The sequence below is a fragment of the Patella vulgata genome, chromosome 3 (genome assembly GCF_932274485.2).
Source record: "Patella vulgata chromosome 3, xgPatVulg1.2, whole genome shotgun sequence".
Classification (NCBI taxonomy): Eukaryota; Metazoa; Mollusca; class Gastropoda; family Patellidae; genus Patella; species Patella vulgata.
The window spans coordinates 64330045-64347660 of NC_065881.2; the positions used below are offsets into that span (position 1 = coordinate 64330045).

At 34.5% G+C, this 17616-nt stretch overlaps 1 protein-coding gene across 2 annotated transcripts; it reads left to right on the forward strand.

Moving 5' to 3' along the window:
• Window positions 1–11: 11 nt before the first annotated feature.
• LOC126815546 (retinol dehydrogenase 11) lies at window positions 12–13307 on the forward strand. Of its 2 annotated transcripts, none has more exons than XM_050541240.2 (7): window positions 12–62; window positions 1122–1272; window positions 4489–4728; window positions 5344–5433; window positions 5711–5896; window positions 6102–6211; window positions 13075–13307. In XM_050541240.2, the coding sequence occupies exons 2-7, from the start codon at window positions 1122–1124 to the stop codon at window positions 13258–13260; spliced, it is 963 nt and encodes a 320-aa protein (XP_050397197.1). In that variant the 5' UTR covers window positions 12–62; the 3' UTR covers window positions 13261–13307. The 2 variants fall into 2 exon arrangements, with proteins under 2 accessions (XP_050397197.1, XP_050397196.1); XM_050541239.2 differs by lacking the exon at window positions 13075–13307 and adding an exon at window positions 8428–10459.
• Window positions 13308–17616: the final 4309 nt, after the last annotated feature.

Genomic DNA, 17616 nt, shown 5'->3' on the forward strand with positions numbered 1-17616 from the left:
AACTCCATTTATTAAATTTTTGGAGACAAAAAAAGTTTTGCCTGGGCAGGTTGAACAACAAGGTACTAGAGGGTTTTTATATGTTTCAGGAATGTTTTTAGTTTTGTTTATGTTTGTTTTTGACAAAGTTAACACAGAGTCTCTGATCAAAATCACAATTTCAAATTAAATCAGTATATGAGTGGGATTGATGAAACTTAACGACTCGTCAGTCGTCAGGACTTATTTAAATACAAAAATGCAATGTGAATTTAAATTGGTTACTGTCACAGTCATGCCATTCACTTTTGTTTCATAATCACTTTACATATGTCATGATGCCAGGATTCATTAACACATAGAAGATGACTGACCTTTAAGTTCACAAGCAGTTTACATATAGGTCTACTTGTGACTCCAACATATAATATATACCGCCTCAATAATAGCATAGCCTACCAAGTACATGTATGTGCATTGTGATTGGTTAGGTGTGATGACAGACATACATATTGTAACACAAACTGATTTTAGCAGAATTAGTGCCTTTAAATGTTCGTCTTGCGTACTATTTTATGTACGGTACTCATTTCTAAATAATTATAATAATATCGTAATTTTTTTCTAAATAATAATAATTTAAAAAATTGTTTTAAAATTTAATTTGCAGAAGAAAAAGAATTAATATTGAGGGGTCCATAGATTTACCCGAAACAACCGCACATTATCATATTATTTTTATATTGGGCTCTTTGTGATTATAAGATTAAAATCAACAGAATGTTAAAGACAATGGGAAGAGAGTGGCTAGTCTGAATCTCTAATTATGGAATATTAATATAATCATATACAAAAAGAAAGAAAAAACATAAGCAACATACCGTTTATGGGGGGTAATTAAAGTGGTTTTTGGGTTGTTTTGGGTAAATCTATGGACTGGTCGATCATATTAAAACTCTTGATCTTGACTTTCAGGGTAGGGCATTTAAGCCATGCACATTTTTTTTACAAAGTCAATATACAAAAACATTCAAAGTCGTATCACAAAATGAGTTTTAGTCTGTTATTGATAACTAGTTTTTGACCGAGAATTGGTACTTAGACATGATTTTTATATTTGTTTTTTTTTAAATTATTTATAGATGGATCCAGTAACACTGTGGTGTATCGGTTTTACAGTGACACTGTTATTATTTATTGTTGCCATCATTTATGTACGTTTGAACTTTGGAAGATGTTTAAGTAAGGCTGATTTGTCTGGTAAAACCGCTATTGTCACTGGCGCCAACACAGGTAATTCCTATGTAGATATCAATTGAGACCATAAACTACCTTAAATGATAAGAGATGGTTTATTTTTCAATTAGTGGCTTTATTTGGCATAACTAAAGTTAAAACTATTGTTAAATGAAATTTAAGGTCTTTACTTTAGTCTGGCTCCTGACATTTGCTCTAATGGTTATGACTTGTTTATATTTCATTAATCGTTTACAAACATAACACATAATGATGTTTTGAAAACCCTTGAGAGGTTGCTGCAACATTCATATTTTTCCGTCAAAGTGTTCATGGCGTTCATGGTATATTAATGAGACAAAATATCTTATTCTAGGACACAAATAAAGATCATCCAGTCACATTGTCACAGATTAGCTTGGTATTCAATTTGCAGTTCCCCCCAGTGTTTAGCTGATTTGTTCCTCTAGGCAAGGCTACAGGCCTGTCAGCCCTGCTATCTGTATATGTCATGGACTTGCCTGCTAAACCTCATTCTGGGTTCCTCCCACTTCTACAGACCCCTGCACACAAGCAAATTATTGAAATATAAATATACTATATGATAGTCCTTAAGTGCATGGGTTAGAATTGTGTGGACGATCAACCTCTATTTCTTTTAATCCAATAAAATGAAATAGGGTTTAATGTCCTGCTTTTCTGCATTGATTTGGCTAATGAAGACAGGCATACACCATGCAATGTGCTCTGAGAGAAATCTGGCTCAAACAGGGACTTTAAGGCCTGCTGATGGCAATGGTTGTTTTAAGTGCACACCAATGTGTGCACAGGATCTCAGTTTTTGCGTACCATCCGGACGAGTATACAGTGTCTGTTGTGAGTTCTCAGTCTTGCACCACTGTCAAGGGGGAACCCCGCCGAAAAACCCTAATCAACTTTCTCGGCCAACACCGGGATCGAACAAGGGAACCTCCAGGTTAGCGAGCTAACATCCTACTTATGTATCTGTGTCAGTAGTGTTCCAATTCAACTCAGAGCAGACATCTTATTAAAGGAGAGTGTGTCATGTGAAGAATCTTGATTAAGCAATGAAAATGATCTTTCAAATCCTATGAACTAGTTCATACATATAGCATTAGAAATATATTATTATTATTATTATTATTGTTCGATTTATATAGCGCTTCATTACACGTGAAGTGTTTCTAAGCGCATATCACAAACATATACTTCAAACACACAGAAACAATCAAAATCAGGAGAACATAATTAAACACAGCTGCCTGTTAGGCGCTATTATTCAAAGGTTTATATCCAACAAATCAACCGGCTAATCTCAATATTGAACTCAGTCGAGGTATTACCTGATGAACACCTACACCAAGTAGAGTTCAAAAATAAAAACGAAGTTTAAAAGAATCAACTTCATTAACAAAAATTAAACAATCAAAAACTAAACAGATAAATCAAATTCAAACGAAACAAATAAAACAAAGAAAATGAAAAGAGCAGTTCGTTACCATTCTACATTAACAAAATAAAGGAAATCAACTTGTGAAAATTTTTTCAAAAAATAAGAGCAAAGTAACACTAATGTTAATAATTATCAAAAGGAACCAAGATCTTAATGATAAAAACATATATTTAAAGTTTCATCCAAATTGGATAAAAACTGTGGTCTCTAGAGGGTCCACAACCTTGATATACCATATCTATCTATTTCTTAATTAATTACAGGTATGTAAATTATTGTACCGGTAACCTAAATTTTATGAATATTGTTTACCTGTTTAAGATGAGTCAATAAAAATCTTTTCTTAAATATTTAGCACCCATGCCATTTAATTGGACCTACGGTATCCAAGACTTTGTTTAATATTATCATAGCAATCCAATAGTACATGTACCTATGCCTATTTAAAGATACATTCCTGTGTACAAACTATATACTGGTACTAATTGTTCCCTGCCTTTCGAAGAAAGCAGGGGACTATTAAAATGGGTTCATCCGCCTGTCCGTCTGTCCGTCCGTCCGTCACACTTATTGGGACACAATAACTCTCTTTCTAATTGAGCTAGAATGTTCAAACTTGGTGTAGGTTTTTATTAGGTCAATGCCTTGATGGAGTTCGAAGATGAGCATTTTCTGCTGAGTGTTTACAAGCAGCGATAAGCAATTTGATTGGTTGATGCTTTAGGACAGGATAACTTTAGTTCTAATTAAGTGAGGGTGATGAAACTTGGTGTATAGTTTCATTACATCAGTACCTTGACTAAGTTCGATAATGAGCATTTTATGCTCAGGGTAAGCAGAGCGATAAGCAATTTGATTGGCCGAGATTTTTGAACACAATAACTCTCCTTCTAATTGAGCTAGAATGTTCAAACTTGGTGTAGGTGTTTATTAGGTCAATGCCTTGATGGAGTTCAAAGATTAGCATTTTCTGCCTAGGGTAAGCAGAGATAAGCAATTTGATTGGTTGATGCTTTGGGACACAATAACTTTAGTTCTAAGTAAATGAAAGTGATGAAACTTGGTGTATAGTTTCATTACATCAATACCATGACTAAGTTCGATAATGAGCATTTTCTGCTCAGGGTAAGCTGAGCGATAAGCAATTTGATTGGCTGAGACTTTGGAACACATTTACTCTCCCCCGAATTGAGGTAGAATGTTGGTGTAGGCATTCATTGGGTGAATGCCTTGATGGAGTTTGATGTCTGCTTACGGTAAACAGAGATATTAGCAATCTGATTGATTGATGCTTTGGGGCACGATAACTTTGGTTATACTGAAGTTAGAGCGATGAAACTACGAATATAGATGCATTATATCATTACCTTGACTAAGTTCAATGGTGAGAATTTTCTGCTTAGGCTCAGGAGCGATAAGCAATTTGATTGGTCAAGACTTTGGAACATAACAACTCTGCTTTTAATTGAGGTAGAATGTTTAAGCTTGATGTAGATGTTCATTAGGTGAATGTCTTGACTGAGTTCAATGATTAACATTTCAAGCTGAAGCTAAGCAGAGCTAATCAATTTCATTGGTCGATGCTTTGGGACAAGATAATCTTGATTCTATCCGATAGAGAGTGATAATACTTTTGAAAAAAAATAAATGTGCGATTAATTAATATGTGCCATCTATTTATTTTGGGATTTCGGCGGGGACATCAGCCTCACTGTTGGATTGTTATCATACATAGTATTACATACTTGCAGATGAAGTCCTGTAAGTCCATGTCTAATGTTTCTTGGCTTTATTTTCAGGTATTGGTTATTATACTGCTTTAGATTTCGCCACTAGAAATGCTAGAGTTATATTGGCTTGTAGAAATATAAAGAAGGCTGTTGAAGCTCAAAAACGTATTATAGAGGAGACAGATAATGAAGAGATCATAGTAAAAGAATTAGATTTAAGTTCTATGAAATCTGTCCGGAATTTTGTTAGAGAAATATTAGATGAAGAACCTGAATTACATATTCTTGTTAATAATGCTGGAGTTTTAGGTAAGGATAAATAAACAGAATTTAAGATATTACGAGCCCTATCGATTTTTCCAGTTCTCCATCCATCTGTTGCAAAATGTTGGTATCTTGCATTGCTTTTTAATTTATCAGTAATAATAATAATGTCCATTTCTTGAGTGCCACATCCATCCATATTATGCTCATCCATGCTAAGCCTTCCTCAAAAGTGTCAGCTATATACAATAACTGAAATATTGAAACCAGTGTATGGTTAAGCTGACCGCTAGGATGCTGATTCTTATTGAGAGTGATGGAAGTTGGATTATAGTTTGTTTACATAAACAAATTTATGTCTAAAGGAACTAAAAGACTCCATTTTGTAAATATGTAAATTACCTATCATTCATATGTCATGTATTTGATCTGAGTTGTAAATAAAGTTCTGTTCTTGTCTACATCAATATTTTGACTGAGTTTGATAATGGACATTTTATCGTGTTGTTAATCAGAATGGTAATTTGATTGCTCAATGCTTTATAAAAAGACAAATATGCAAGTACTCAATGATTGTCATCTATTTTTGGTGAGGGAATTAATGGGGGAACATCAGCCTCCCTGATGGCATGTTTTTATATTTGCTTGTTATTTTTACAGGAATGCCAAAAATAATAACAGAAGATGGTTTGGAAAGTATGTTTGCAACGAATCATTTTGGACCATTTTTATTGACCAATTTATTATTAGGTAAATTGATTCCAATTCTTCTAAGTATATCGTAGATGTGAAAAAAGAGGTTGACTCTTAATATATATCCAAGAAGAGTATGTGTAAATAAAGGATGCAGCCTCGGTAAAATTCTCCCTGACATTGCAGTGCATAATCTTAGTAAATAAACTGTACATAGAGTAAGTCTCAAAATGTTATAGATTAATTTTAGCACCATTCAGCATCCTGGATCAGCATTTATCATGTTCAGGTAAATAATATTATTTACTTACTGGTATTTCAACTTAATTTTCAGATTTATTAAAATATTCAGCTCCTAGTAGGATTGTAAATGTTTCATCATTGGTCAACACCATGGGAAGAATAGAGTTTGATAATTTACGAGCAGAAAAATATTTTAATTATCATCGAATATATTTTGATAGTAAATTAGCCAACATTTTTTTTACGAGAGAATTAGCAAGAAGATTGGAAGGAAGTGGTAATAATGTTGATTTACTTGTTTATTTGTCTAATTCATTAATGAATTTTGTAATGTAACTCGAATAAATCTGTGCTAACAGAACTTGCAGAGAAAATTGCATTCGTCAACAAATTTGCCCCAATTGTTTGGAAATTTCCATAATTTAATCGTGTCCTAAAGATATTTCATATATATCTGATGTAACATGCTATTCTTATTTCAGATGTTCTTGTAAATTGTCTTCACCCTGGCACAATTCAAACAGAACTGTTACGTAATTTACCATCTATATTCCGATGGCCTATTACGCTTATTGGGAAATTTTTCTTTAAGGTAAGTCACTTGACTGGTTCATTTGCATTTCTTGTTTTTATTATAATAAGAAATGTATGTAATATTAATAGAACTATGAATAAAGGGGGTATGGTAACACTCTCTTAAAGAGTGACAGTGGCTGGACCCTCCATCAGAACTGTTATGAAGGTCAGTTCAGATTATACAATGGTATACAATGTTAATGTATAAAAGAGAAAGGCTGTTTGCTTGTGGGTGTGTTCAGTGTATGATTGCTTGTAGATGTGTTCAGTGTAAGATAGCTTGGAGGTTTGTTTAGTGTATGATTGCTTGTGGGTGTGTTCGATGTATGATAAATGATTGCTTGTGGGTGTGATCAATGTGAATTTATAATAACTGCATAATAACCTTTTTTTTACAAGGATATTGGCGGTGCTACTTTTTAAATATTTTTTTGTAGTATTTAATGATGAAATTCACACTTATATTGATGATTTTGTATGGCATGACAAGGGAAAAAAACACATTTTGAAATATTGGGGTTTTTTTTGGGGGGGGGGGGGGTATTTACGTTGTACCCTTGAGATGAAAGAAAAAGAAAGTGTATTTTAAGGGGGGCAATACTTATAATACAATACACATTTTAAAACAACTGGCTAATAGCTAATAGTGCTTTCAACATGAAATTTTAAGGAATTGTTCAAGTAGCCAAAAAAAAGGCTAAGCAAGAGTTCTGGGAGAGTTTGCTTAATAAGACTAAACAACAGTTTTGGGGAAATTTGCTTTATTTGTTACCATGGAAATAGGGAATTTAATTTTAAACTTACAGAGAATCTTTCTCTTGAAAAATTCAGTCCCTGTGTACATTTTGAAGCGCACATAAAAGATACCTTGACATTTGAAATTAAAAAAAGAGTACACTGTCTGGATAAAATTTCCCTCATAGCACACTGTATGATGCACAGTTGGTGCAGGAAAGTAGGACATTAACCCCATTTCATTTTATTTCATTTATTTCATTTGAACTCTGATGAAGGAAGGAACACAGATCAGTATTTTATTATTTACAACTGTGATGATGAAGGGACACAGACCAGTATATAATATATTGTATTTTATTTAATTAAAACTGTGATGAAGGGACACAGACCAGTACATGTATATAATATATTGTATTTTATATTAGAACAGACCAGGTTATAATATATTTTATTTTATATTTTTAGAACTGTGTTGAATGAGCACAGATCAGTATATAATATGTTTTATTTTATATTATTTTATATTATTGTCCCCCGTCTTTTGAAGAAAGCAGGGGACTATTACATTGGGTCTGTCCGTCTATCTGTCTGTCGATCAGTCACACTTTTTGGGACACAATAACTCTCTTTCTAATTGAGCTAAAAGGTTCAAACCTGGTGTAGGTGTTTATTAAGTGAATGCCTTGATGAAGTTTGATTAGTGGATGCTTTGGGACACGATAACTTTGGTTCTAATTAAAGGAGCTAAGTCGCTAATATTTGGGACCTAGAAACTGACACAAATGGGTCGCAACGCATACAATAATGTAATATGAATGTATATAAATTGATTTACATTCAATCGTTTCTGTTTTTACTGTAATTTCTAATCAGTTAGGTTCGGCGAAATACGCCAGTATTCTCAATTAAATTTCAATCTCTTCTGGTTATTCCAGTAAGTATTTATTGGGCATGCTCTCCAGATAAGAATATAGCGTCACCGTTTGACATGACTTGTGGAATATGCCTAGCCTCGTTTTTTGAGTCCCTTATTACAAAAAGCGCTGAAATGCATTATGGTACACGATTCGTGTACCAACTGTAAAATGTTTTTTTTGTCTTAAATATTGGATATCAGAAGGCCATCTTTTCCCGGTAAGATAACAACATCAATGTTGATTTAAACCGACAAATATATTGTGTTTTCAATGTCGAAGATTTTGGATGATATTGAGTTAGAGACTTAGCTACTTTAAGTAAGATTGATAAAACTTGGTGTATAGCTTCACCACATCAATACCTTGCGATAAGCAATGTAATTGGTTGAGACTTTGGAATATAGATAACCAGTTTGATTGCTTTATACTTTTGAAAAGATAAATGTGCAATTAATTAATATGTGTCATCTATTTATTTTGGAATTTTGGCAGGGGACATCAGCCTCACTGTTGGCTTAATAGAATTGTGATGAAGGGACACAGACCAGTATATATATTTGGTATTTTATATTATTAGAACTGTGATGAAGGAGCACAGACCAGTATATATTGTGCTGTTAGTGAAGAGGTTGAAGGTATCAGTGGAAAATATTTTGTTGATTGTGCATTGGCAGATCATGCAGCAAATAAGATATCACAAGATCCAGGAATTGCCAAGAAACTATGGGAAATTAGTGAAAAATATACAGGATTAGTGGCATAGGCATATGAGCCAGCGGGGCAAAGGTTTTGGGTCGGGGGGGGGGGGGCAGATAGCTTTTGGGCAATCTGACTTTTTGGGCAGACGTGTAAAGTGAAAACAAAAATTATTATTTCATCTAGTTGGTAAAATAAAGTGCCTGAAGTCTGACAAAACCACACAGCTTGGATTAGCAGGAAAAAATGTTTGCGGTCGTCAAATTTTCCAAATTATCTTTGTGGGGTGGGGGTGGGGGCTACATCGAAAGCTCTGCGCCTCTCGCAGATGACTGTAACCTGACATTTTGTCAGGCAATTCAGGTTCTGCCCCCCTCTGTACATTCATGGAGCCTGTAGGCCTATGTTTAGTGAAATGGAATACATATAATTTGTCAACTAGTAAAGGCCATAAATAAGAATTTACTTTGTGACAGGATTAGTGCACTGAAATAAACATAATTTGTCAATTAGTAAAGGCCATGTAAAGAATTTACATTATGAGAGATGATAGTTACCTGTTCAAATTCAAATACATGGAAATTATTCTATACCCATATTTGACTGGCAACTGGCAAGCCATGTTTGTTACATTATGCATTCCCTATATGTCTCGTGGAATATTTTTTCATTTAATTATTCGTTTTTATTATGGATTTTTCATTATTTTTTTTATGATTTGAAATCAAACCAGCAGTTGCCAGCAAGATACGTCCACATTTTGCAAGAGATGGATATAGAAAAAGCTAAAAAGTAATTATTTGTACAATCAGGGGAGATAATCCAGGAATTTATAATCTGAAATGCGCGAATGTCAAAAGGGGCTGAGATATTTGAGATATAAAGATATATTTTAAGTTTCAGCGAAATCGGATAAAAATTGTGACTTCTAGAGGGTCCACAATCTTGGTATTACATATTGTTACACTATTTGCATACAAGGAGCAGCTATTTTGTCTGGCAGTTTGGGTCAGATTTTTACCTACATTGATGTTTAGCAGTGATATATTTAAACGTTTTTTAGAATTGAATACAAATTGAATACAAATAGCAGGTCCACATCCTAAAAAAATGTGATTTTTCAAACAATTGGGGGCAATAATCCAGATAGTTATGATCCGATATGCACGAATATCGAAAGGAACCAAGATCTTTGGGTCATTAACATCTATTTGTAGTTTCATTAAAATCGAATCAAAATTGTGACCTCTAGAGGGTCCACAACCTTGATATACCATATACATGTATTTACACTGTTGAAGAAATGTAGTTCATTTGTTATTGTTGTAAGATATCAGGGATTTTAAAATTTTATACATTTAAACAACTATTCCCAACCCCTTGGTCAAGAAAGCTCCTCAGGTTTTTTTCTGGCATAGTGCAGGACGGATGGCCTGGCAAGGTGCAGTGTCTAGTCATCTAGATGGTACAAAAAATGAGGATGTTAAACCCTATTTTATTCAATCATTTATTCGTTGATTCCAGACCCTGATGTATGATTCTAATAAAACAGTAAATCTGGGGCCTGTTTCACGAAATTTTAACTAAGATGAAATCCAGATTTTAGTAATTTGATTGGATAATATTAGATTGATTTTAGTGCTATAGCCAATCAAAATTGAAGTATCTACTAAAATTGGATTTTATCATTAGTTAAAATTTTGAGAAACAGGGTCCTGGTCATTTTTACTGTGGTGAGTATATTTTTGTATGGTTTAATGTATAAATGTGATACGAAGAATATTTAGGATTTGTAGTATAACATTTAGACTGTATTACTATATTAGATTGTCATTTAAGAATCACCGAGCATTAAATATGTACCATAAACTGTGTTTAGATGACAATTGTAGTCTGATCCCAAATAAATTGTTCTGGTGTTATGTGTGCTTTACCCAGTATATGGCTTTTCGGTCCATAGATTAACCCCAAACAATGTTAATTACCCAAAACAACCTGTATTTTGAATGAAAAAATACATTCTAGCTTCTGTAAGTGTTTTTATTAAAAAAAAACAATATTTTTGGGGCGGGGGGGGGGGGGGGGATTTAGTCAGTTTGTGCAGCCAAAACTGTACATGGTGCAAAGATTCTGCCTACATAGATGTGGTTGGCCTTCGTGGATCTATTTATTAAATATAAATTGGGTCATTTTTGATGAACAGGAAGTGTTTTACGGATGGGACAAAAATAATTTCTGATTGCCCATATCTCGGTTATTTCTTAACGGATTTTCTTCAAGTTTTTATTTTTGGATTATTTGAGCAAATCCCATAAGGGCTCTAACTGACGGTTTTTCGAAATTCGAAGTTCGCTCGATTAATATTAGCATCACAGATCTGCATATCTCCGTCACTATTTGAGGTATCAAGTTGAAACTTGTTAGGATTAAGGAACACACCGATGCCTTCGAAATGGCATATTAAAAAATTTTGTGACAGCTGCCCGAAACTTCAGGAAATTACAGAGGCCTTCAGATTCTTCCCGAACATGAATAGTTCTCTCTATTTTAAAAATAGACAAAAAATGACATGGGGTGGTGTTAGCCCCAGATATTAACTTTTATTTTCAAAGACCTTGTTCCATAACATTTTCAACTGCATGGCCGCCATATTGGATTTTACAAAAAACATTAAAATCGATATTCAGCCGCCATTTTAATTCAGATTTTCGAAAAAGAAAATTTTGTATTGAACCTACTCCTCTTGGCAACAATCCTTAGGGAGCCGATTTTTGAATTTCGATTTTGTTTACTTCCGGTTTCACATTGGAGTTTGACTTTTCACCATCTAGATGGTGACCTAAACTTTCCATGACCCTTGGTCTTTGTATGTATGATGACCCTGATGTCTACTAACAATTAATATTAAAAAACGTTCGGTCATGTAAAGTACTGGAATCTGCTGAGTTTTGCCGAGTGAGTTCAAAATGACAGGTTTTTCCACTTTAATAGGTACTGGATATTACTATACTCAATAATTCATGCACTCGGCAAACCTCGGCAGATTCCGTAACTCTATATCTAGCCTCGGCTGTATGACGGTAAGTGATATGTACCTACGCCTATACAATTGCGATGCGACACCGGTTTACTTATTAGGAAAACTTGCCGCTTTTAAAAAGAAGTTATCAAAATTGCGTCGTTCGAAGCGTGTTTAGAATTTCCAGTGCAAATTTGTCCTTGGTTGAAGAAAATCGGATAAACCTGAAAGATAACAGCTACAGACTTTGAAATATTTGTATGATAAAACATTCTTCGAACGCGTCGTCATGGGCAACGCCGTTGGTAATCCGAGAACTTGAAAGTAGTTCCAATGGCGGAATTCGTCATACAGCCGAGGCTAGATGTGGGGTACTGTAATCTGCTGAGGTTTGCCGAGTGTAATGCTGTATTCATTATCGCTTGGAAATATCGTATTTCCCACTAGAAAATAGTAAATACCACACTTGTCGTGTTCGGGTGCACAAGTGGGAAAATCAACATGGCTGTCATTATCCCTTCAAGGATTCAGCTCATTTCAGTTTTTACAAAGATATGATGAATTGGAAATTTATCAACGTTCGGCATCTAATGCAAACGATATAAACAAGCCAGAGTTACCCTTAAATATTGGTCAATCTTTTGATGGGCCTCTTTTAAATCAAGCTAAAAAACATCTACATATTCCGTTGGTCTATTTTGGTTAAGTTTTCTTAATTATATGTTAAATAATCAATCTTAGAACAATTTATCGTACGGTACATTAAGAAGTGAAAAATTAGATAAAGTCGATTAGCGGCAACGGTCAATTAGCTTAGCATATGGCTACTGGTAATATCTAATTGTTACGGTATGTAGACATTTTAAATTTCAAAGAAACGTAGTACGTTAATCCTGAAAAGACCTAGTTACTGAAAAATGTTTGTTCATATAGACCGCACCGTCCTAAAACCTGAACTGTCGTACGGTACAAGAAGTTAGTGCAAAATAGAAAGCCGGGTATTTTTCTCGTTTTCTGTTTAATGTGTTTTTTGTCATTGTCCAGAAAATGTATACATCCCAAAATGTAAAATTCTATAAATCACGTATTCAGATCGATATGCACATCCACAACAAATATATAACTACAAAATAGTAATTACCGTTCAAAACGTTCAACTTTGTAACTTTGGTTGCCATCTTGTTACGTCATATGTTGTGAACTCGATATAATTTTAGCTACCCTAGTTCTCCAGTAGAAATCACGACTTCCGATCCAGTTTTTGTAGTTACGAACGCTATTTACCAATTCGTTAGTCGTATTTTCCATAAACCCGAGGAGTAACGAATACAGTATTATTCATGGTGTAACTTGAATGTTGACGTGACGTGACGTGACATACCGAAACACGTCAGTCCTCCTTAGGAGATCTAGTTATTATTGTTTTTTTCTTTCTTTTTATATGTATAGTTGATTCATATTCTCTAATCTTGACCCTCTTTTTTTAAATAGTTTTGAGAAAAAAAAGAGAACTGTGATGAAGGAGCACAGACCAGTATATATTGTGCTGTTAGTGAAGAGGTTGAAGGTATCAGTGGAAAATATTTTGTTGATTGTGCATTGGCAGATCATGCAGCAAATAAGATATCACAAGATCCAGGAATTGCCAAGAAACTATGGGAAATTAGTGAAAAATATACAGGATTAGTGGCATAGGCATATGAGCCAGCGGGGCAAAGGTTTTGGGTCGGGGGGGGGGGGGGGGGGGGCAGATAGCTTTTGGGCAATCTGACTTTTTGGGCAGACGTGTAAAGTGAAAACAAAAATTATTATTTCATCTAGTTGGTAAAATAAAGTGCCTGAAGTCTGACAAAACCACACAGCTTGGATTAGCAGGAAAAAATGTTTGCGGTCGTCAAATTTTCCAAATTATCTTTGTGGGGTGGGGGTGGGGGCTACATCGAAAGCTCTGCGCCTCTCGCAGATGACTGTAACCTGACATTTTGTCAGGCAATTCAGGTTCTGCCCCCCTCTGTACATTCATGGAGCCTGTAGGCCTATGTTTAGTGAAATGGAATACATATAATTTGTCAACTAGTAAAGGCCATAAATAAGAATTTACTTTGTGACAGGATTAGTGCACTGAAATAAACATAATTTGTCAATTAGTAAAGGCCATGTAAAGAATTTACATTATGAGAGATGATAGTTACCTGTTCAAATTCAAATACATGGAAATTATTCTATACCCATATTTGACTGGCAACTGGCAAGCCATGTTTGTTACATTATGAATTCCCTATATGTCTCGTGGAATATTTTTTCATTTAATTATTCGTTTTTATTATGGATTTTTCATTATTTTTTTTATGATTTGAAATCAAACCAGCAGTTGCCAGCAAGATACGTCCACATTTTGCAAGAGATGGATATAGAAAAAGCTAAAAAGTAATTATTTGTACAATCAGGGGAGATAATCCAGGAATTTATAATCTGAAATGCGCGAATGTCAAAAGGGGCTGAGATATTTGAGATATAAAGATATATTTTAAGTTTCAGCGAAATCGGATAAAAATTGTGACTTCTAGAGGGTCCACAATCTTGGTATTACATATTGTTACACTATTTGCATACAAGGAGCAGCTATTTTGTCTGGCAGTTTGGGTCAGATTTTTACCTACATTGATGTTTAGCAGTGATATATTTAAACGTTTTTTAGAATTGAATACAAATTGAATACAAATAGCAGGTCCACATCCTAAAAAAATGTGATTTTTCAAACAATTGGGGGCAATAATCCAGATAGTTATGATCCGATATGCACGAATATCGAAAGGAACCAAGATCTTTGGGTCATTAACATCTATTTGTAGTTTCATTAAAATCGAATCAAAATTGTGACCTCTAGAGGGTCCACAACCTTGATATACCATATACATGTATTTACACTGTTGAAGAAATGTAGTTCATTTGTTATTGTTGTAAGATATCAGGGATTTTAAAATTTTATACATTTAAACAACTATTCCCAACCCCTTGGTCAAGAAAGCTCCTCAGGTTTTTTTCTGGCATAGTGCAGGACGGATGGCCTGGCAAGGTGCAGTGTCTAGTCATCTAGATGGTACAAAAAATGAGGATGTTAAACCCTATTTTATTCAATCATTTATTCGTTGATTCCAGACCCTGATGTATGATTCTAATAAAACAGTAAATCTGGGGCCTGTTTCACGAAATTTTAACTAAGATGAAATCCAGATTTTAGTAATTTGATTGGATAATATTAGATTGATTTTAGTGCTATAGCCAATCAAAATTGAAGTATCTACTAAAATTGGATTTTATCATTAGTTAAAATTTTGAGAAACAGGGTCCTGGTCATTTTTACTGTGGTGAGTATATTTTTGTATGGTTTAATGTATAAATGTGATACGAAGAATATTTAGGATTTGTAGTATAACATTTAGACTGTATTACTATATTAGATTGTCATTTAAGAATCACCGAGCATTAAATATGTACCATAAACTGTGTTTAGATGACAATTGTAGTCTGATCCCAAATAAATTGTTCTGGTGTTATGTGTGCTTTACCCAGTATATGGCTTTCCGGTCCATAGATTAACCCCAAACAATGTTAATTACCCAAAACAACCTGTATTTTGAATGAAAAAATACATTCTAGCTTCTGTAAGTGTTTTTATTAAAAAAAAACAATATTTTTGGGGCGGGGGGGGGGGGGGGGATTTAGTCAGTTTGTGCAGCCAAAACTGTACATGGTGCAAAGATTCTGCCTACATAGATGTGGTTGGCCTTCGTGGATCTATTTATTAAATATAAATTGGGTCATTTTTGATGAACAGGAAGTGTTTTACGGATGGGACAAAAATAATTTCTGATTGCCCATATCTCGGTTATTTCTTAACGGATTTTCTTCAAGTTTTTATTTTTGGATTATTTGAGCAAATCCCATAAGGGCTCTAACTGACGGTTTTTCGAAATTCGAAGTTCGCTCGATTAATATTAGCATCACAGATCTGCATATCTCCGTCACTATTTGAGGTATCAAGTTGAAACTTGTTAGGATTAAGGAACACACCGATGCCTTCGAAATGGCATATTAAAAAATTTTGTGACAGCTGCCCGAAACTTCAGGAAATTACAGAGGCCTTCAGATTCTTCCCGAACATGAATAGTTCTCTCTATTTTAAAAATAGACAAAAAATGACATGGGGTGGTGTTAGCCCCAGATATTAACTTTTATTTTCAAAGACCTTGTTCCATAACATTTTCAACTGCATGGCCGCCATATTGGATTTTACAAAAAACATTAAAATCGATATTCAGCCGCCATTTTAATTCAGATTTTCGAAAAAGAAAATTTTGTATTGAACCTACTCCTCTTGGCAACAATCCTTAGGGAGCCGATTTTTGAATTTCGATTTTGTTTACTTCCGGTTTCACATTGGAGTTTGACTTTTCACCATCTAGATGGTGACCTAAACTTTCCATGACCCTTGGTCTTTGTATGTATGATGACCCTGATGTCTACTAACAATTAATATTAAAAAACGTTCGGTCATGTAAAGTACTGGAATCTGCTGAGTTTTGCCGAGTGAGTTCAAAATGACAGGTTTTTCCACTTTAATAGGTACTGGATATTACTATACTCAATAATTCATGCACTCGGCAAACCTCGGCAGATTCCGTAACTCTATATCTAGCCTCGGCTGTATGACGGTAAGTGATATGTACCTACGCCTATACAATTGCGATGCGACACCGGTTTACTTATTAGGAAAACTTGCCGCTTTTAAAAAGAAGTTATCAAAATTGCGTCGTTCGAAGCGTGTTTAGAATTTCCAGTGCAAATTTGTCCTTGGTTGAAGAAAATCGGATAAACCTGAAAGATAACAGCTACAGACTTTGAAATATTTGTATGATAAAACATTCTTCGAACGCGTCGTCATGGGCAACGCCGTTGGTAATCCGAGAACTTGAAAGTAGTTCCAATGGCGGAATTCGTCATACAGCCGAGGCTAGATGTGGGGTACTGTAATCTGCTGAGGTTTGCCGAGTGTAATGCTGTATTCATTATCGCTTGGAAATATCGTATTTCCCACTAGAAAATAGTAAATACCACACTTGTCGTGTTCGGGTGCACAAGTGGGAAAATCAACATGGCTGTCATTATCCCTTCAAGGATTCAGCTCATTTCAGTTTTTACAAAGATATGATGAATTGGAAATTTATCAACGTTCGGCATCTAATGCAAACGATATAAACAAGCCAGAGTTACCCTTAAATATTGGTCAATCTTTTGATGGGCCTCTTTTAAATCAAGCTAAAAAACATCTACATATTCCGTTGGTCATTTTTGGTTAAGTTTTCTTAATTATATGTTAAATAATCAATCTTAGAACAATTTATCGTACATTAAGAAGTGAAAAATTAGATAAAGTCGATTAGCGGCAACGGTCAATTAGCTTAGCATATGGCTACTGGTAATATCTAATTGTTACGGTATGTAGACATTTTAAATTTCAAAGAAACGTAGTACGTTAATCCTGAAAAGACCTAGTTACTGAAAAATGTTTGTTCATATAGACCGCACCGTCCTAAAACCTGAACTGTCGTACGGTACAAGAAGTTAGTGCAAAATAGAAAGCCGGGTATTTTTCTCGTTTTCTGTTTAATGTGTTTTTTGTCATTGTCCAGAAAATGTATACATCCCAAAATGTAAAATTCTATAAATCACGTATTCAGATCGATATGCACATCCACAACAAATATATAACTACAAAATAGTAATTACCGTTCAAAACGTTCAACTTTGTAACTTTGGTTGCCATCTTGTTACGTCATATGTTGTGAACTCGATATAATTTTAGCTACCCTAGTTCTCCAGTAGAAATCACGACTTCCGATCCAGTTTTTGTAGTTACGAACGCTATTTACCAATTCGTTAGTCGTATTTTCCATAAACCCGAGGAGTAACGAATACAGTATTATTCATGGTGTAACTTGAATGTTGACGTGACGTGACGTGACATACCGAAACACGTCAGTCCTCCTT